Below are 23,001 nucleotides of genomic sequence, written 5' to 3'. Positions count from 1 at the left end.
AGGGCGCATTTCTCATCCGATTTGGCAGAAATTTTGTACAATGGCTTCTCTCATGGCCTTCAACATACGTGACTAATATGGTCTGAGTCGATCAATAGCTTGATACAGCTCCCATATACCTACCTATCTCCCGATTTTGCTTCTTGAGCCCCTACAAGGTGCAATTCTTATCCGAATGAACTGAAATATTACACAATGACTTCTACAACGTTCAGCATAAATTTATGGTCTCAATCGGACTAAAACTTGATATAGCTCCAATAGCATAACAGTTCTTATTCAATATTCTTTGTTTGCCTAAAAAGAGATATCGCGCATCGAACTCGACAAATGCAATCCATGGTGGAGGGTATATAAGATTCGGCCCGGCCGAACTTAGCACGCTCTTACTTGTTTTCTCATTACTTGGTCATAAAAGGATGTACATTGTTTAGGTGTTGACCATGTCTAGCCCTTTATGGTAGCGTTGATGGCAAGTCAAACGCATTCTTATGCTCTTTGGGTATATGCACCGTTATTCTAGTTTTATTGACAAAGTATTGGGTTGCCCAAAAAGTAATTGCGGATTTTTTAAAAGAAAGTAAATGCATTTTTAATAAAACTTAGAATAAACTTTAATCAAATATACTTTTTTACACTTTTTTTTCAAAAGCAAGCAAAAGTAACAGCTGATAACTGACAGAAGAAAGAATGCAATTACATAGTCACAAGCTGTGAAAAAATTTGTCAACGCCGACTATATGAAAAATCCGCAATTACTTTTTGGGCAACCCAATATATACAATTCTTTACGTTTATTTTCGCGAAACATAAAGTTCAAAAAATTTATTTTTACAAAACTAAATTTAGGTAGAATATGTCGCACATATAGTGTGATTTTTTTAGAGCTATAGGAAAGTTAAGAAAATAGATAAAATTAAAAAAGAAAATGCATGAACTCTTTATTTGAATCGATAGAACGGTCCATATTATTTTATATTTGAAGATTAAGATTAAGAAAGTTAAGAAAATAGATAAAATTAAAAAAGAAAATGCATGAACTCTTTATTTGGATCGATAGAACGGTCCATATTATTTTATATTTGAAGATTATTTCATGCCGTGACTGCGCTTCAAATGGTCCATCCGCTTAGTCCAATTTTGGCATATTCTCTCTCCAAAATTTCGGCCGGTATCTCACGAATAAATGCTTCAATGGTCCCGGTCCCGAACGTGTGAAATAAAATGTTCACCGAATTCGTCCCTCAATTAGTCCCTTGTTACGCGTGCTGTGTGGCATGTGGCACCGTCTTGTTGGAACCATATGTCATGCAAGACAAACTCTTGCATTTTGGGGCTAAAGAAAAAGTTGGATCTCACCATTCACAGTTACGTAACGATTCGCATCATCTTTGAAGAAGTACGGTCCAATGATACCACCAGCCCATAAACCCCACCAAACTATGACTTTTTATACCCTTCACCATAGGATGGGGGTATACTAATTACGTCATTCTGTTTGTAACTCCTTGAAATATTCGTCTAAGACCTCATAAAGTATTCTTGACCGTCATGACATTTTTAGTCAATCTAGACATGTTCGTCCGTCTGTCTGTCGAAAGCACGCCATGTGGCATCGTCTTGTTGAAACCATATGTCATTCAAGACAAACTCTTGCATTTTGGGCAAAAAAAGTTGGATCTCATCTCACGGTAACGCTCACCATTCACAGTTACGTAACGATTCGCATCATCTTTGAAGAAGTACGGTCCAATGATACCACCAGCCCATAAACCCCACCAAACTGTGATTTTTTATGCACTCCACCATAGGGTGGGGGTACACTAATTTCGTCATTCTCCTCGAAATATTCGTCTAAGACCCCATAAAGTACATATATTCTTGAACGTCATGACATTTTAAGTCGATCTATACATGTCCGTCCGTCTGTCTGTCGAAAGCACGTAATCTTTCGATGAAGTAAAGCTAGGCGCTTGAAATTCTGCACAACTACTTTTTAGTGTAGCTCATTTGGGATTGTTGGGATATATCGGTCCATATTTTGATACAGCTGCCATAAAAACCGAACTTGAATGTAGACTTCTTGAGCCAGTAGATTATTATCCGATTTAGCTGAAATTTTGCATGAGGTGTTTTATTATGACTTCCAACAACTGTGCTGAGTATGATTGAAATCGGTCCATAACCTGCTATTGCTGTCAAATAAACCTTTCTGGATCTTGACTTCTTGAGCGGCTAGAGGACGCTGAAATTTTGCACGACGTGTTGAGTTATTACTTTCAACAACTGTGCTAAATATGGTTCAAATCGATCTATAACCTGATATAGCTGCCATTTAAACCGATCTGGTATTTTGACTTCTTGAGCCTGCAGAGGGAGTAACTATTATCCGATTAGGCTGAAATTTTGTACAACGGCTCTCCCATGACCTTTAACATGCTTGCCAAATAGGGTCCGAATCTGTCTATAGCTCGATACTGCTCCTATATCAACCACCCTCTCTATTTTACTTCTTCAACTCCTACAGGGCGCAATTCTTACCCGAATTGGATGAAATTTTACACAATGACTTCAACTATAGTCTCCATCATTCAATTCAATCCCATGGCAGCCGGTTGTTCGTACCGGATTGACCCGATGGAGTTCTTCATCGGCAAGGGCTGCGCTTGGTGTATAAGACACTGCTACAACAACTTCATTCAATTATGATTCGAATCGGACCATAACTTAATATATGTAGCTCCAATATTATACCAATTCTTTTCTCTTATCCTTTGTTTGCCTAAAAAGAGAAATCGGGGAAAGAACTCGACAAATGCCATCTATGGTGAAGAGTGTATAAGATTCGGCCCGGCCGAACTCAGCACGCTTTTACTTGTTCTGGATGAATTGGTAGCTCTTGCAATGCTTCTGGCTGACTTTCACTACAAAATCGACTATTCTGCTTATTTACATAACCATTGAGCCCAAAATGAGCTTCGTCGTAGAAGGGAAAAAGCACGCGATGGACTTTCTTAACAGAGTATAAATAATAAAATTTAATAATTTGCAAGCGTTGTTCCTTTGTAAGATGATCATGGTTAAATTATAGACCAAACTAAAGATGTTTGACAGTGAAACAAAACACGAAACGTGCGTGAGCTATTTGGACCATTGTTGCCTAAGAGATAATCGTCCTTTACAATAACAAATTTGATTTTGGTGTAGTTTCGTTCGTTTAATTGGCTTTGACAGAACATTTTTTCAACTAGCGGAACGTAGGACAGCGTTCCAAGCTCCTTGATCTACTGCGCTTATTTTATAATCTCTAACACCAAGTTTCGAGGTGTCTTTCACTACTTGATCTTTCCATCGGGCTTTTGATCGTCCTGGTTTCCGGGTACCACCGTGTTAGCCTTCAAAAGACTTCTTGGCTGCAGCTTCTTCATCCATTCTGACAACATGACCTAGCCAACGCAGCCGTTGTATTTTGATGCGTGTAACAAGACTGTCGTCGTCATACAGATCGTGGTCTATGCGAGACCTATATTCTCGATTAACGCACACTGTTCCATATAATTTACGAGGAATCTTTCCCTCCAACACTCCAAGAACTGCTTCGTCTGCTTTCACAAGTACCCATGCCTCAGAACCATATAACAACAAAGGTAGTTTCTGGGTCTTGTATGGTGTAATCTTCGTCTGTCGAGAGGTGGCCTTGTTTCTAAACTGAACTAAACTTTGACTGACCCATGATATCGATGTCTTCGGCCTAGTTAAATAGGATGTGTTGGCTTGTGAGTAGTGTGCCATAGCTATTGATATCTGGATCTCGTATAATCTTCTCCAGCAGAATGTTAAAGATTCGGAGAGATTCTTTCCCATTTTTACTGCAAGTGTCAGCAAGTGTCATCCTTAGGAGTCTTATTATTGTTGGAGGGATACCAAACTCAGACATAACTTGAAATACCTTAGAACGTATAGGCCTATCAAAAGCGACTTTGTAGTCACCAAAGAGATGGTAGGTGTTGATTTGTCCTTCTCGGGTCATTCCCAGGATTTGACGCAGTGTGAATATCTGGTCTAGAAAGGATTTACCAGGTCTAAAGCCGCATTGATAGGATCCAATTATCTTATTGACTTTAGGTTTTAATCTTTCCCACAGCACTACAGATACCGGGTAATCCAGAAGATTACCCAACAACTGTGGTGTGTATCAAGCGAAAATCCTTACAATTATAGAAGTGGGTGAGTGGCTAAGTCATACCACGACTGGGATTAATATGTTCTCAGACAGCTAGGCAGCCATTAAATCTCTGGGGAACATATTTCTGAATTCAAAAACCTTGCGAGTCTAGAAAATACCTTCCACATTTCAGGGGAAGTGGAATCGGTGGGTATGCCTCTAACAACATGTAAGCTTAGTCTTCAGGATCAGGATGTGTCTCGCACTACCAGTCAGAAAGAGTTCCAATTTAGGTTCAGATTTCTTTAAAAACTTGTTTGCGATAGGGAGGAGACTTATTACTCTGTAGTTAGCACATTTTGTCTCCTTTCTTGTGTACGGGGCATAATATGTTGAGGTTTTAAACACTGGGTATGCGTTCTTCTAGCCAGATCGCGCGGAAAAGTTGATGCATACGTCTTATCAGCGTCTCGATTCTTGTCTTAAATAGTTCAGCGGTTAACCCGTCGGCTCCTGCTGCCTTGTTGTTCTTTAGTCGGGTCACTGCTACTTGGACCTCATTACGACTAGGAGGTAAATATTCTATACCATCTATACCATATATCCTGTAAATCAATTGGCTCTCATACCCATGCTGCGTAAGGTATTTAAAGGTCGACTTTACTCCACTTTCCTCCCAACAATCATTGTTGTGTTTTTAAATGTTGTTGAAACAAACTAGGCCAAGTTGACATAAAACCAAATTGGCAATTTAAATGGTTGAGATGACATCAACATTCGATTTATGCAAAACGAGATATTGTTCTTTTTTGCATTCTCTTGTGTCGAGACTTAACTACGGAACTACGACAAATGTTCATTGAAATGCTATGCTAAAAGAGATAGCAGAAAATGAAAAGTGCATGGAGGCATAGAAAGCAAATTTGAAAAAAAGTGAAACCACATGAATTGGTTTGGAAAAATTAAAAAAAAAAAGATCAGCCGGAGTTGGTAAAGTGTTATTCAATTACATCATCATTTGAGATTTGACCTAGAAATACTCATTTATAAAAATAGTTCAAAGAATAAAAGGAGTACCAAAAAAGGAGAAAAGTGTACAATTTTCAACATGATAGAATAAATTTAGGACAAGTGAAAACTCACTCTACCATAAGATGGGAAAATAATCTTTGTATGATCATATTGGTAAAATGACGAAATATCGATTTCCGATCTTACAAAGTACATAGATTATTGAAATTCGTAAAATTTGTAGATGATTGAGCGATGTATGTGTCTGTGAGCCCTTTATTTGTAATCAAACTACGGTCTTTGAAAATGGAGACAACGAGTAGAAACTTTGCACAGATTCTTGTTTTTCTCATAGGCCAAAGTTCGAAGATGTGCTCTAACGGGCTATTTCTTGATCTTGCCCCCAAATAAACCAATGCTCAAGATAGGACTGTATTTTGATAAATATTTCATATATACCGATCTCACGATTTAAGGCCTTGGGCCCATATAAGACAAATTTATTAAGATTTCTCTAAAACTTGCACAATTAGTTGTGTTAAGGCCATAAACATTCATACCGATTATGGCTCAGATATGACTTTATTTGAATATGGTCTCTTTAAAGGCTTATCTCTCGATTACATGTCTTTCTCCGGTAAATGGCTTATTTTATGAGATATGGCCAATCTAAGTTTTGAAACTCAAATTTTGATTTTTTGGAAGTGGTCACATATTAACCTTACTTTTGCTGTTGGACGCTATGCTTATATGGCCAATTAAAGTTTTGGAACTGAAAATGCAATTTTCTGCCGATTTTCATCCAAATTTCGATTTCTTGGGAGTGATCACGAACTTACCATACTTTTGCTCTAGGACGCTCATTTAAGGAGATATCGCTAACTAAATTTTTGGAACGGAAAATCGCCATTTTCGGCCGATTTTCATTTAAAATTCGATTTTTGGAAGTGGTCACGAATTAAGCTTACTTTTGCTCTAGGGCGTTTAGTTTAGAAGACGTCGCCAATTTAAGTTTTGCAACTGAAAATCTCAATTTTTATCCGATTTTCATCCAAGTTTTGGAATTGCAACTCACCACTCTCTTCCGGTTTTTATCCAAAATTTAGATTTTTGGAAGTGATTACGAACTAACCTTACTTTCGGGTCACATAGGGTGATTTTTTAAGAACTATAGTAAATATATATAATAGTCATCCTATTTTATTATAAATTTACTACTATATCCATCGTTATATCTATCATATAGTTTCACCGATATCTGGCAATAAATCCCCTTTTAATGGGATTCATGTTTGGGTCGGATGTCAAGCGGCTTAAAACAACTCACTGATTCAAATTTCAGCGCAATCGGGTAATAAGTAAATCTTTTATGGGCTTCAGACCTTTTATCGGCCTATATGACAGCTATGTCTAAACAAAGTCCGATCTGAACTATATTTGGGTCGGATGTCGGGAGGTTTAAAGCTACTCATTGTTTCAAATTTCAGCGAAATGGGGTAACAATTTTTGGCCCAATGGGTAAATAAGCGGAATTATCGATTTTGCAGTGAGCAAGAGCATTTAGCATTGCAAGAGCTACCAATGCATTCAGAAAAAGTCACAGTTGGGTGCGGGTTATGGGCTGGTGGCATCATTGGATCGTACTTCTTCAAAGATGTTGCGAATCGTAACGAAACTGTGAATGGTGAGCGCTACCTTGAGATAATATCCAACTTTTTTTGCCCAAATTTCAAGAGCTTGGCTTGCATGACATGCGGTTTCAAAAAGACGGTGCCACATGCCACACAGCACGTATAGCAATGGACTTACTGAGGGGCGAGATCGGTGAACATTTTTTTTCACGTTCGGGACCGGTCAATTGGCGGCCAAGATCATGAGATTTAATGCCTATTTTTGGTTATTTTATCCGATTTGGCTAACATTTTGCGTGAGGTGTTTCGTTTTGACATCCAACAACTGTGCCAAGTATTTGCTTAATTGCTTAAAAATCTGATATAGCTCCCATATAGACCGATCTCGGATCTTGACTTCATGAGCAATAAGAGGGCGCAAGTATTATCCAATTAGGCTGAAATTTTGCATGCAGAGTTTTGGTATAACTTGCAATAACTGTGTCAAGCATGGTTTAAATCCTTTTATGTTTTGATATAGCTCCCATAAAAACCGAACTCGGTTCTTGACTTCTTGAGCCGATAGAGGGCGCAATGGCTGAAATTTTGCATGAAATGTTTTGTTTCAACCAACAGCTGTTCCATTTATGATCTAAATCGGCTCCTTAATAAACCGATCTACCGTTTATACTTCTTTAGCCGCTAGAGCAATTATTTTCCGATTTGGCTGAAATTTTACACAATGACTTCCATTTTGGTTTGCAACGGCCAAACCAAGTATGACTGCAATCGGTTCATAACTTGATCCTGGATCTTGAGTTTCAAGAGGTCGGAATTATTATTGGATTTGGCTGAAATTTTGCGTGAAGTGTTTCGTTTGACTTCCAAAAACTGTGCCAAATTCTAGCTTAATCGGTTCAAAATCTGATAAAGCTCCCATGTAAACCGATCTCGAATCTTGACTTCTCTAGCCACTAGAGGGCGTAATTATTATCCGATTTGGCTGAATTTTTGCATGCAGTGTTTTGGTATAGCTTCCAGTAGCTGTGCCAAATTGTTTCATGTTTTGATATAGCTCCTTTATAAACCGATCTCCGATCTTGATTTCTTGAGCCGCTAGAGGGCGCAATAATTATCCGATTTGGTTGAAATTTTGCATGAAGTGTTTTGTTTTAATTCCCAACAGCTGTTCCATTTATGGTCTTAATCGGCTTATTACCTGATGAGGCTTCCCTATAAACCGATCTCGGATCTTGACTTCTTGAGCCGCTAGAGGGCGCAATGATTATCCGAATTGTTTGAAATTTTGCATGAAGCGTTTTGTTTTAACTTCCTAGGACTGCTCCATGTATGGTTCAATTCAGTTCATTTCCTGATATAGCTCTCATATAAACCGATCTGGGAGCATGGCTTCTTAAGCCGTAAGAGGACGCAATTGGTACCCGATCTGGCTGAAATTTTGAATAAAGTGTTTTGTTATGACTTCCACCAACTGTGCTAAGTAAGGTCTAAATTGGTTCATAACCTGATATAGCTCCCATAAAAACCGATTTTCCAATGATATTTCTTGAGCCTATAGAGATGGCACTATTATCCGATTTGGCTGGAATTTTGCACAATGACTTCTACTTTGGTCTCCAACAGCCAATCCAAGTATGGCCCCTATCGGAATAGCTCCAATAAGATGGCAATTCTTATCCATTATCGTTTGTTTTCTGATAAAGATATATCGGGCAAAGAACTTGAAATATGCGATCCGTGGTGAAGGATGGATCTTAGCACACTTTTACTTTTTTTGTATCGATTATAACGTACGCATTATGGCTTGTAGCGACGGTCTGTTGAAATCACATGTCGTCCATGTCCATATGTTCCAATTCAGGGAAAAAATAATCAGTATGCATTGTGCGGTAGCATCGTCGACTATGGATATGGCCCAGTGACGCCACCAACATGCATACCGCACCAAACAGTTATGTTTTGTGGATTAAGTGTTGATTCGTGAAGCACAAATGGATTTTCATCTGATTAAAAACGTATATTTTGCTTATTGACGAACCCATTAAGCGAAAAAAGTAGCATTCATCGATTTCGAATTTAGATAGTAAATTTTTATGATTTCCATACGTTATGATGAAAAATGAAAAATGCTATGATAAAAAATGTTTGAGTTTAAATTGACAGTGACAGTTCGATGATTAGTTTAATAGTGTTAGTTCACAATTTGTCAAGTCCCTATTTGAAAACCCTTTATTACATGTTGCGTTAATACAAGGGGTCAGTCAATATGTTCGTCATAACATGTCACTGTAAAAAAAAACTTGCTGTAGACTGAAATTATCCAGTAACGAATACTGCAGAAGCTGTGAGGCGACGAATAAAAGAAGACTGAAGAACTTCTGGCAAGCAAAAGAGTTACACTTAAGGCTCTCGTTTCTTTCAGGACTTGTCTGAATTAGCAAAAGTGAACATTCGCAAGATGTTGGGCTTTTGATAGCAATCTAGATGGTTTATGGGTAGGAACTAGTAGGCATCTTTCACACCATAGAACCGAATCCGCTTCAGCAAATTTCAATTCTTGAGTTTCATATTAGTATACTGGTAGTATCCCAAACTTGTAGAGTGCTTGTATGTTCGACATAAACTGATGAAGTCTGTAATAGCTCCCAAATAATTCTTAAAATTCTAAAAGAGTAATACCGATTATTCTTCCATTGAAAGGCGACTCTTTCAAATTTTATTTGCATATATTTTTGGAGAACAATCATAAAAACGCCAATGATTTAGATCAAATTAATTTTATTTATCCAGGAAAGATTTAAGCAAAGCAAAATACGATAACGATGATGATAAGATCTGAAATAAAATGTTAAATAATATTAATCCAAACAAACATCCATATGTTTCAAAGCCAACTCCATGAAGTATGTGTCACTTGATAGCCTAGTTAAATTCAAACATCTATTTTACCATTATTAAGTCATTTGATCTTTGGATGCCAAGCAAACAAAAACTGCCCGCATGAGTGACAAAGAATTAATGGAATTGGCTATTATTCTGTTTACAAATATATACCCAGAAAAAAGTTCGTCAGAAGTGTTTACAGAAACTTAAAAACGGAAACGTACTAAATTGCTTATTTTTATACCCTCCACCATAGCATGGGGGTATACTATATATATTCTTGATTCTTCATCGTCATGTCATTTTAAGTTGATCTAGCCATGTCCGTCCGTCTATCCCTCCGTCCGTCTGTCCCTCCGTCCGTCTGTCCGTCCGTCTGTCTGTCGATAGCACGCTAACTTTCGAAGGAGTAAAGCTAGCCGCTTGAAATTTTGCACAAATACTTTTTATTAGTGCAGGTCAGTTGGGATTGTAAATTTGCCAAATCGGTCCATGTTTTGATATAGCTGTCATATAAACCGATCTTGGGTCTTGACTTCTTGAGCCTCTAGAGGGCGCAATTCTCGTCCGATTTGACTGAAATTTTGCATGAGATGTTTTATTATGACTTCCAACAACTTTGCTAAGTATGGCTCAACTCGGTCTATTTTTGAGACAGCTGCCATATAAACCGATCTTGGGTCTTGACTTCTTGAGCCTTTAGAGGGCGCAATTCTCATCCGATTTAACTGAAATTTTGCATGAGTTGTTTTGGTATCTCTTCCAACAACTGTCTTAAGTATGATTTAAATCGGTTCATAATCTGGTATAGGTGTCATATCAACCGATCTTGGATCATGACTTCTTGAGCCCATAGATCGCGCAATTCACATCCCATTTGTCTGAAATTTTGCATGAGGTGTTCTGTTATGACTTCCAACAAGTGTGCAAAGTATGGTGCAAATCGGTACATAACCTGATGTAGCTGCCATATAAACCGATCTTGGGTCTTGACTTCTTGAGCCTCTAGAGGGCGCAATTCTAATCCGATTTGATTGAAATTTTGCATGAGGTGTTTTGTTATGACTTCAAATAACTGTGGTAACTATGGTGCAAATCTGTACATAGCCTGATATAGCTGCCATATAAACCGATCTGGGATCTTGACTTCTTCAGCCTCTGGAGGGCGCAATTCTCATCCGATTTGGCAGAAATTTTGTATAACGGCTTCTCTCATGGCCTTCAACATTCGTGACTAATATGGTCTGAATCGATCAATAGCTTGATACAGCTCCCATATAAACCGATCACCCGATTTTGCTTCTTGAGCCCCTACAAAGCGCAATTCTTATCCGAATGAACTGAAATATTACACAATGAATTCTACAAAGTTCAGCATTCATTTATGGTTACAGTTCTTGTTCAATATTCTTTGTTTGCCTAAAAAGAGATATCGCGCATAGAACTCGACAAATGCGATCCATGGTGGAGGGTATATAAGATTCGGCCCGGCCGAACTTAGCACACTCTTACTTGTTATTTATAAAATATTTTTAGAAAAAAAAGTTTTTTCCTCTCTTGATAGAAAAACCTATTTTAAAATGTGTACAAATATTTTCAGATTTCAAGTGACATCTCAAAGCATACCCAATTATGACTAATAATAATACCAACGAACGGTGAGTTTTTTTTAAGTACAGATATTTTTGTCCTGACAACGTTTTTTGCAATGTGTAACATGTTTCTCTATATGTACAAAATATTCTATGTATGTCAGTCGAGTATTAAAATAATTTTATATTGTTGTGCCGTCTATTTCAGTTCTTGTTTTTCTGGGTATAGAATATTTCTAAAAATATGATCTTGTCATTCCACTTACTCTGCCAAAAGTTTCCAATGATAACGTTGCATAATTCATTGCCGACAAACGCACTGGGCGTTGGCAACGCATTATCATAAAATTTAGTTTTTGCTGAAACCTTTTTCCGGATGGATTATATCGAATATACGGCCACATGGGAAATGCTTCGTTAAGGGCATTAAATTCTTCGTTATCGGATTGCTTGAAAATCATTGCATATCTAGATATACGCCCACCTTCCCAATTGCAATTAAACAAATGTTCAGCAGTTTCTTGAGACTGAAAAAATAAATTAAAGTCCATATAGGACATATTACAGATTAGTTTTTTTTATAAATTCGAAATTTTAATTCCATGTTTCACTTACCCGAAATATTAAAGTATTGCCAAGGTTGCAGATAACAAATAGTTGTCCTGTAACTGCTAGCACATACAAAAGGAACCGTGCAAAATCGCCATATGAGTCTTTCCCACTCTATGCGAGGATGAAAGTAGCGGCAAAAGAGAATTATTGAAATAAAGTATTAGGAAATAATAAAATGTCACTTGGGTGGAGAAGAAATATTTTCCCATGTATTACATACAAAACGTTTTTCTAAGATTTTTTTCATCCATTCCATTCAACACCAAGCGGGAATGAAGATTTCGCTTTAAATACCATGCATAATAACATATTACATATGCAATATTTTGTGGTATGTATCTGAATCCATTCTATGTGAATTTACTAAGCAAGCTCTTTCCTTAGTGGTGGTTAAAACATAGACTCACACTCTTCTCACTATCCCATAGTTATTGGGAATATTTTCAAATCCATCATTATTGTACTTAACAAGTAAAAAGGCGTTAAGTTCAGCCAGCCCGAACTTTGGATACCCACCACCTTGGGAATATATGTAAACCACCTTTCGTAATAATCTGGTGAAAAATTAATTATGTATGCCCCCATAGCAGCTATATCGAAATATGGTCCGATTTGGACCAAATTCGACACGGACACCAGTGGTCTAATAAGTAAAAGTCATTGTTCAATTTTGTAGAATAAAATATTGGTCTTTTTGGTAGCCACATCCACATATATACCGATCTGAACCATATATGACACGGATGTCGAAAAGTTTAACATAGGTCACTGTGCCAAATTTCAGCGAAATCGGATTATAAATGTGGTTTTTATGGGGCCAAGACTTTAAATCGAGAGATCGGTGTATATGGCAGCTGTATCCAAATTTGAACCGATCCAAAATGGACAGGAATGTCGATGGGCCTAACACAACTCACTGTTCCAAACTTCGGCGTAATCGGACAATAAATGCACCTTTTATGGGCCCAAAACCTTAAATCAAGAGATCGATCTATATGCCAGTTATATGCAAATCTCGATCGATCTAAGTCAAATTGTAGAAATATGTCGAGGGGCTTAACTTAACTCACTGTCACAAAATTTCGGCGAAATCGGACAATAAATACGACTTTTATGGGCCCAAAAACTTAAATTGAGAGATCGGTCTATATGGCAGCTATATTCAAATCTGGACCGATCTGGGCCATATTGCAGAAAGATCTCGGAAGCGTTACACAATTCACCGTCCCAAATTTCGGAGTAATCGGACAATAAATGCACCTTTTATGGGTCCGAAACCTTAAATCGAGAGATCGGTCTATATGGCAGCTATATTCAAATCTGGACCGATCTAGGCCAAATTGGGAAAAGATTTCGAGGGGCCTAACACAACTCACCGTCCCAAATTTTGGCGAAATCGAAAAATAAATGCCCTTTTTATGGGCCCAAAACCCTAAATCGAGAGAACGGTCTATATGGCAGCTATATTCAAATCTGGACCGATGTCGAGAAGCCTAACACAACTCACTATCCGAAGTTTATAAGCCAAAGACCTTAAATCAAGATATCAGTCTATATGGCAGCTATATCCAAATCTGGACCGATCTGGTCCATATTGCAGAAAGATGTCGAGGGGCCTGACACAACTCACCGTCACAAATTACGGCGAAATCGGACAACAGATGCGCTTTTTATTGGACCAAAACCTTAAATCGAGAGATCGGTCTATATGGGAGATATACCCAAATCTGAACCGATCTGGGCCAAATTGAAAAAGAATGTCGAAGGGTCTAACAAAACTCGATGTCCCAAATTTTGGCAAAATCGGACAATAAATGCGCCTTTTATGGGCCCAAGACCTTAAATCGAGAGATCGGTCTATATGGCAGCCATTTCCAAATCAAGACTGATCTGAGCCAAATTGGATGTCGAAAGCTCTAACACAACTCACTGATCCCAATTTCGGCGAAAACGGGCAATATATGCGCCTTTTATGGGCCCAAGACCTTAAATCGAGAGATCGGTCTATATGGCAAATATTGTATATCCAAATCTGGACCGTTCTGGGCCAAATTGAAGAAGGATGTCGAAGGGCCCAACACAACTCACAGTCCCAAAATTTCAGCAAAACGAGATAATAAATGTGGCTTTTATGGGCCTAAGACTCTAAATCGGCGGATCCGTCTATGTGGGGGCTATATCAAGATATAGTCCGATACAGCCCATCTTCGATCTCAACCTGCATATGGACAAAAAAAAGTATCTGTGCAAGTTTCAGCTCAATATTTCAATTTTTTAAGACTGTAGCGTGATTTCAACAGACAGACGGACGGACGGACATTTGCTAGATCGTCTTAGATTTTTACGACGATCAAGAATATATATTTGTAAGGTCGGAAATGGATATTTCGATGTGTTGCAAGCGGAATGACAAAATAAATATACGCCCATCCTTTGGTGGTGGGTATAAAAATATAAGCCGTATTTTGAAATTCAAAGGAATTATGGAAATGTATCCTGATTCTGTTTTGTCTTATTTTTGTATAATTTTATTTGGAATGTTCAACATTGGAATCATTGTCAGAGAAGGGATAATAAATTCTATATCTACTCACTATTAAAAATTGAAATACTCCAAATCCAATTTGCAATGTGGCTGTTGACAAATTGACGAATAAAGGGAAAGAAAAGAACGAATTCAATTCTTCGCCAAACCTAAAAAAAATGGTAAAATTAATTCAAATTAGTTATAGTTGCTTCGAACGGCTTAAGAAGTGGATAAAAAAATAGTCCAAAAACTGAACTCTTTAAACAAATAATTTTAACAGAATTATCATGTACAGCGGTCAAAAAAAGTATTCATCATTAGCAAAATTGATAATAAATTCACTTATTTTGGGTAATTGAAGAAAATTTAAAGTAAACAAATAATGCAGTTTTATGCAATAGTTTATTTTTCGTAATATGTTTTAAAATAAATTCAAAAAATAAATTTAATTAGCGCAAAAAATGCAATTTTATATAATAACACCAAAAACAGAACAAAAAAAGTATTCATCATTGATGTGCTATCATCAAAGTCAAATTCAAATATTATTTGGGAATCCCCCTTTTCTGTTTTATTTAGTAAAGGAGGCTTTGGCCTTGACAGCAAATATTTAATTTCATTGAAAATATAGTTTTTGTCAAAATGGGTCGCAAGCAAAACGAGGTTTCTGATGAGGTAAAAGTTTTGATAATAAAACACCACAGGAATGGTTTAACTCAAAAAACTATCAGTGAAATATTAAATAGACCACGATCTACTATACAATCCATCATCAGAAAGTGGACAGAAACGAAAACTGTTGACAATAAACCAAGCTTGGTCGACCAAAAGCACTTTCAGTTGGAGATGTGCGTTGGCTACTGCGGCAAGTTCAGAAAACTCCGAAGACAAATGCGACCATTCTTCGTAAAAACACTATGGAATATTTAGGGAAGGAAGTTACTACACAAACAATTCGAAATACACTCAAAAGGCATAGTTACAGAGGAAGAACTGCACGTAAGAAGCCCTTTATAAATAAAATAAACCGAGTGAAAAGGCTAAACTTCGCAAAAATGTATGTAAAACAGCCCGAATCATTTTGGATGCGATGGAAAGGTCATAGTGTACAGAAAACCAAATACAGAGCTTGAAGAACGAAACACAGTTGCTACTGTAAAACATGGTGGAGGTGGTTTAATGGTTTGGGGGTGTATGGCGGCTTCAGGAGCGGGAAATCTTGAAATTATTAATGGAGTAATGGATCATAAGTATTACATTGACATTTTAAAGAGGAATTTAAAAGATAGTGCTGTAAAACTTGGGCTTGGTAATAACTTTCAATATTATCAAGATAATGACCCCAAACATTCTGCTTTAAATACCAAGATGTGGATGCTGTATAACTGCCCCAAAGTCATTAAAACTCCTCCTCAAAGTCCCGACTTGAACCCAATTGAACATCTTTGGGAACATCTCGAACGCAAATTGAGAACGCGCAATTTTTCGAGCAAGAGTCAAATGCAACAGGTGATAATGGAGGAATGGACTAATATAGACCAAAATATAACCGCTAAATTAGTCCAATCGATGTCAAACCGTTTAAAAGAAGTTATAAGACGCGGTGGTCGAATAACAAAGTATTAATTTTTTTAAATTATGTTATTTATTTTTTTGTTTTTTTGCAATGATGAATACTTTTTTTGTTTAATTTTTTGTGTTCAGCTGTAAAATGGCCCTTTTTGTTCCAATAAATACTATTTTTTTCTTTAAAAACAATGAAATTGTGTACATATATATCACACAAGCACTACTGCATCATTAGTTTAATATGTTTTTATTCCAATTGTCTTTTGTAGACTTATTAAAAAAAAAACATTGAATGATGAATACTTTTTTTGACCGCTGTAGATAAATTTTTTTAGTTATTTTATTCACAAACAAAAGAATCAATTAAATTTAAATATTTTCGGTGGGTAAATATACCCTCCACCATAATAACTTCGTCATCCCATTTGTAACACGTCAAAATAATGATATGCGGCCCTGTAAAGTATAAATGCAAATTTCCCCATGAACATTCCATTTAGGCACAGGGCCAAACTTCTCACGTATCAATGAGTCTAATTTAAATTTAAGCTCAAGGATAAGGGACCTTCTTTTTATAGCCGAGTTCGAACGGGGTGCCACATTGCGACCCCTCTTAAGTGAGAAGTTTTTACAGGCAAAGGACCTCACAAATGCCGCCAGAATTAGGAGGGGTAGCCACCGCTGAAAAATTTTCCTGATGTTTTCGTCAGGATTCTAACACAGGCGTTCAGCGCCATAGGCGGATATGTTAACCTCTGCTCTACTGTGGCCTCCAATATTCTTCTATAATATAAAAATGAAATTGTTGCGCTTTGTTTGTTTGTTAGTTTGTGTGTCTGTTCCGTATAGACTCTAAAAAGGCTGAACCTATTTCCATGCAATTTTCACAGATGGTAGAGTTTGGGCCCCAAGTGAAAATAGGGTACTAAATTTTTTGATATCCGAAGGGGTGGCGGACCCTCCCCCATACCTCAATTTTCAAAAACGCCAGATCTCGGAGATGCTTGCACCGATTTAAGCGAAATTTTGTATGCCACACGACAAAAACACGAAATTGGTAACAAAATGTTGGGGTCAAATAACCTGGGGGGACGCCCCATCCCAAAACCCACCCGAGCGGACATGTGTACCGATTGGGACAATATGCATATCAAGTGAAAGGTATTTAAGAGTAGAGTAAGAATTTGGTATACAAATTTCAATCTTAAGTTTCGGAAAGTCCCCAAACCTCAAAACAAGATCCAAGAGGACACTTTCATCGCTTTGGGCAATATGGGTATCAAATGAAAGGTATTTAAGAGTAGAATGCGAACTTGGCTTTAAAATGTTACTCTTAGCGTCCGGGGCCCCCACCCCCAAAAACGCCACCCAACAGGACACTTTAACCGCTTTGAGCAATATGAATATCAAATGAAAGTTATTTAAAAGTAGAATACAAATCTGACACAAAAATTTTTTTTGGTATCTGAGAGCCCTCCCACCCCAAAACCCGCCAGCAGAACAAATTTACCGATTTGGAAAATATGAATATCAAATGAAAGTTACTAAAAGATAGAGTCCATTGCTGATATAAAAATTTATTCCTAGTTGTCTGAGGTGCCTCCCCTAAAACCCGCCAAAAGGATATGTTTTCCGATTGCGACAATATGGATATGAAACGAAAGATATTTGGAAGCTGAGTAAACATCTTTTATAAAAATTTGATCCAAGGTGTCTACTGGGCCTCCCCAAAAACCCCCACAACGGGCATAAATGTCCAACGTAACAACATGGGTATCGAATGAAAGGTCTTTGGGAGGCATGCACAATTAGGACAGAGTCTGGGACCGACCCACCTCAGCATAGCACTAACATTCTGTAAGTGTATGCCTCTAGTCCAAAGTACGCTCTAAAAACCCCATATTGCTCCCATATTAACCGATTTCCTGATTATACTTCTTGAGCATCTGAGGCCGCAATTCTTATCTGATTTGGGGGTATACTAATCTAGTCATTCCATTTGTAACACCTCGAAATATTGATCTAGGACTCCATAAAGTGTATATATTCTTGATCGTCTCGAAATTGTGATGCGAACAAGCCATGTCTGCCAAAATCACGGTAGCGCTCGAAAGGGTAAAGCTAAATTTGCATAGGTACTGTATTGATGTAGGTCATTGGGGATTGCAAATGGGCCATATCGGTTCAGATTTGAATATAGCTCCCAAATAAACCGATCTCCCGGTTTGACTTCTTGAGCCCATGGAGGTCACAATTTTCATTTGATTTGGCTTCAATTTCGTACATGATGTTCTGTTGTGACTCCCAACAATTTTGCCAAGTACGGTTCAAATCGGCCAAAAACATGATATAGCTCCCATATAAACCGATCTCTCGATTTGACTTCTTGATCCCTTACAAGCCGCGATTTTTATCCGATTTTGCTAAAATGTTGCATATAGTGTTCTGTTATGACTCTCAACAACTGCGATAAGTACGGTCCAATTCGGTCTATAACTGGATATAGCTCCTATATTTTAGCAGAATCCATGGTGGTAGGTTTCCAAAATTCGGCCGGCCGAACTTATCACGCTTTTACTTGCTATACTCTCTACCATAGGATGGGGGTATACTAATTTCGTCATTCTGTTTGTAACTCCTCGAAATATGCATCTGAGACCCCATAAAGTTTATATATTCTTGATCGTCATGTCATTTTAAGTCGATCTAGTCATGTCCGTCCGTCTGTCTGTCGAAATCACGCTAACTTTTGAAGGAGTAAAGCTAGCCGCTTTAAATTTTGCGCAAATACTTTTTATTAGTTAGGTCGGTTGGAAATGGGCCAAATCGGTCCATGTTTCTATGATATATAACAGATACCCAAAGTATGGTCCGAACCGTTCTTAAACCTGTTGTAGCTCCTATAAAATATGATCTCATTATTATACTGCTTGAACATCTAGAGGGCGCTGAAAGTTTGCTCAATGATTTGACATTTGGATCAATAACACGAAACCGAGAGGATTTCTTTTAATGACCTCCCAATATCCTCTTTTAGTTTCTGCATATAAAAAGAATCAAACCCAAAAACTTGACAGACGCAATACAATATGGAGGGTTTATATGATAAGGCCTAGCCAAGATAAACACGCATTTTCTTGCTCTTATTATACCCTCCACCATAGAATGAGGTTATAGAAATTTGGTCATTCTGATTGTAACTCCTCGAAATATTCTTCTAAGACCCCATAATGTATATATATTCTTGATCGACACGACACTTTAAGTCGATCTAGCCATGTCCGTCCGTTCGTCTGTCCGTCCATCCGTTCGTCCGTCCGTCTGTCTGTCAAAAGCACGCTAACTTTCGAAAAGTAAAGCTAGCCTCTTGAAATTTGGCACAAAAACTTCTTATTAGTGTAGGTCGGATGGGATTGTAAAGGGACCATATCGGTCTATGTTTTGATATGTCTGCCATATAAACTGATCTTGGCTCTTGACTCCTTGAGCTTCTAGAGGGAGCAATTCTTATCCGATTTGGTTGAAATTTTGCATGACGTGTTTTGTTTTGACTTCCAACGACTGTGGTAAGTATGGTTTAAATAGGTTAATAACCCCTGATATAGCTATCATATAAACCGATCTGGGATCTTGACTTCTGGAGCCTCTAGAAGGCGTATTTTTTATCCAATTTGGCTGAAATTTTGAACAACGGCTTCTCCCATAACCTCCAACGTACGTGTAGAATGCGGTCGGAAGCGGTCTATAGCCTGATTCATGTCTTATATAAACCGATCTCCCTATTTTACTTCTTGAGCCTCTAGAGGGCGCAATACCTATCCGATTTGTCTGAAATTTCGCATGATGTGTTTTGTTATGAGTTCCAACAACTGTACTAAGTATGATTCAAATCGGTCCATAACCTGACATTGCTGTCATATACCGATCTGGGATCTTGACTTCTTGAGCCTCTAGAGGGCGCAATTGTTATCTGATTTGGCTGAAATGTTGTACAATGGTTTCTTCCATGACCTTCAACCTACGTATCAAATATGGTGTGAATCGGTCTATAACCTGAAACAGCACAACAGAGATACCGGGAAAAGAACTCGAGAAATTTGATCCATGGTGGAGGTTATATAAAATTCGGCCCAGCCGAATTTAGCACGCTTTTACTTGTTTTAATTATTCTCGTTTATATCTACCTGATAAGATGATTGTGATGAATAATAAGCTGCTGTAAACGTTCTTCATACAAATCCTGTAATTGTTTTAGATTTCTTCCAATTGTTGCATTTCTGTCAACACGTTCTCTTAACCATTTTGCATGACATTCTGGTATTAGGCGATCAATACGTCCATGTAAGACCTCATACTGTCCACATAGAAAACTAACAAAAAATGATAGCATTGCATCTCTGGCATAGGATTGGGTAGCAGCCATTAATGCAAAAACGAAGATTCCGATACTTGTGAGAATATAATTTAAGGGCTTTTGTGCATCATACGGTAACGACACAAGGTAGGCAAAACGCTTATCAGGAGACTCCAAAGTTTGACCCGTAGAAATAAAGAACCCGATCGGTATGAATAAATACGCCAGAGCCATCGAGAAAAGACAAAGACCCATGTACAGAGCAGGTTTCATTCGTGTAATACATTGTTGATATATGAAGGGATATGATTGTCTAATAAGAGTGTAAAAATAAAAAAATTAGAAAAATTATCATAACACCATATCTCTCTCTTTGTCTTACTGTCTGATCCAAATCTTTTCTCCAAACAGAAGCAAAAGCTTTCTTATACGCTGCAACGAATAACACATATGACACATCCGAAGTAAAATCATCGAAGTCGTTAGAGAAACGCAGACATTCTGCACTCTATCAACTAATGCCATATTATTCAGAATGGTATATGCCATTCCAGGCAATAGTAAATACACAACTCCGCAAATGCCGAACCAACTCCACATGGTGTACAATTTATTCATAACTCGCAATAAGAGACTGGCTTCATCATTCTCGGTTGGCCAATAGCCATTGATTTTTAAAATAATGTGAAAATATGAAGGAATTGCATATTGTCCATCATATGGGCATTTTGGTTTGTAAAAAAATTTCATTATCGCACTTTGATTTGTAAAGCAATTAACCGAAGAATGGATTCAACTGAATGCAGAACTATGTCTACAACATTGTTCATAGTTTGTGTTTTCATTTAATTATTCATGAAGTTTATTAAGCTCTCAATAATTAATGACTTGGCTAAAGTATACGTTGGAGACAACTGCATATATTTATGTCATAAAAGGGGCAAAATCAAGGAACCCATGAAGGAGAACCATTTTTAAAAAATGTTCATACCTAACTATTAAAGTATGTGATATTGGAAATGTAGCATTCAAAATAAATTCTAGTATTCGAGAGAGAAGGAAATGTTCATTAACTTGCACAAGTAGCAGTGCTACTGAAACAGAAACTATTTTTTGCAGAATTTGGTCGAGCGATACTTTAGACCATGGGACTGGGCGCAAAAAACCCATAGTGAGGGAAAATTAAAAAAAAATAGTCAAAAATATGCCGTGTGAGAACATGTAGAGATATCTTTTCGAAATTTGGAATGGTAAGAGCTGAGATGTTAGCGAAATCATCTGCATTTCAAGGCCTTAGGTTGTCCGGGCGACTTTTGGCAAGCCCCTAAAGTTGGTCACCTTCGGAGTTTATTTAAGTTATCACCTGTTGTGGTCGTGTTATCAAAGCGCTCCGTTCGTATACAAAATACAATATAAACATAACATACCATCACCATTAAAAGTAGTGCAAAAAATTCCTTACACTCCTGGGTAGTGCATCGATTATTATCTCTTCTCGGGAATTGTCGGGTGTGCACACAAACGGCAAAACATTTTGCAAAAGAAAAACACACTTGGATGCAAAAGAAACTCACCACTAGTGAAAAAACTCAAAATTACGATTAAAAAACAAACTATATCTGTCCCTTGTGATAAGAAATAAAACAACAGCAGCTGATCTTGTTTCTCAGTCTGACAGTCAAATGGTGTTGCCAGACTTAGTTCAAACAACTGTGGTGGTGTTCATGACTTTAAAGAAAATATACATATAGTCACCCTGTTATTAACGGTCACTGAATTTAAAATTTAAAATGAGTTTTAATAACCCGCCTCCTGGCGGAGGAACGCCTTTACGAGGTAATAGAATACAGATTATTCAGAATGAAAACACTATGTTAAAGCAGCAAATTCATGAAATGCAGCATTCTATTGATAACATTCTTGCTGAACTACAACATTTGAAGCACGAAAACATTGCCCTTAAAGAACAATTGCATTCCAATAACGATTTTCAACATGAAAGATATAGTGATAGCGCTTCCATGGTTGATGAAAACATCGTAAACTATGATCAAAACTCCGAAGAGGAACAAAACGTGAATGTAAATGCTCATCAATATGTAACAGATGAAGAGGAACTAGAAAGGGAAACTAATTGGATCGTCCAGAGGTCAAAAAAGAACAGATCAACTGCTAACAAAGTCAACCAAGACCAAGGTAATAAACAATACAACCCACCTAAAACTAATAGTGAAAACAACAATATAAATAAACAAAACGCAGTGAAACAAGGATGGGTTGATAAACCTCCTCCAATTAATGTTGTAGGAGTAACTAGCTATGAAGGAATAAAAAACATTCTAAAATCTGCAAATGTCCAAAATGTTACTATTACTTCTTTGAACAATAATGTGTGGAAAATTAACACTTCTGACTCAACAGGGTACAGAAACTTATCAGCAACATTAAATTCAATGAAATTCGAATGGTACACATATGAAAATAAAACAGAGAGGCCAAACAAAGTAATTATAAGAGGCCTCCACCATACATGCACTAAAGAAGACATCATAGAAGATCTTCAAAACAAAGGCTTCAATCCCCTTGATGCAGTTAACATTTTAAAGAAAGAGAGAAAAGAAGAAAGCAACTCTTATACATACAGAAAACTGCCTATA

General features: G+C 37.4%; 1 protein-coding gene across 1 annotated transcript; it reads right to left on the bottom strand.

Moving 5' to 3' along the window:
- Window positions 1–9,568: 9,568 nt before the first annotated feature.
- On the bottom strand, window positions 9,569–20,869 carry LOC131994708 (odorant receptor 13a-like). The gene is made up of 6 exons (XM_059361536.1): window positions 20,727–20,869; window positions 20,175–20,657; window positions 14,489–14,588; window positions 11,898–12,005; window positions 11,549–11,809; window positions 9,569–9,642 (listed from the first exon to the last, which is right to left on the bottom strand). The coding sequence occupies exons 1-6, from the start codon at window positions 20,867–20,869 to the stop codon at window positions 9,586–9,588; spliced, it is 1,152 nt and encodes a 383-aa protein (XP_059217519.1). The 3' UTR covers window positions 9,569–9,585.
- Window positions 20,870–23,001: the final 2,132 nt, after the last annotated feature.

Source organism: Stomoxys calcitrans, chromosome 2 (genome assembly GCF_963082655.1).
Source record: "Stomoxys calcitrans chromosome 2, idStoCalc2.1, whole genome shotgun sequence".
Lineage (NCBI taxonomy): Eukaryota > Metazoa > Arthropoda > Insecta > Diptera > Muscidae > Stomoxys > Stomoxys calcitrans.
This window is presented reverse-complemented; position numbering and strand designations above follow the sequence as displayed.

What these genes read in the sequence shown, in the direction of transcription:
- LOC131994708 (XM_059361536.1), bottom strand. Translation starts at nt 20,869, where the DNA reads ATGGCATTAGTTGATAGAGTGCAGAATGTCTGCGTTTCTCTAACGACT. An exon ending in GAAAAGATTTGGATCAGACA is followed by an intron (nt 20,658 to 20,726) that starts GTAAGACAAAGA and finishes CACTCTTATTAG; the next exon opens with ACAATCATATCCCTTCATAT. An exon ending in GCAATACTTTAATATTTCGG is followed by an intron (nt 11,810 to 11,897) that starts GTAAGTGAAACA and finishes TTATTTTTTCAG; the next exon opens with TCTCAAGAAACTGCTGAACA.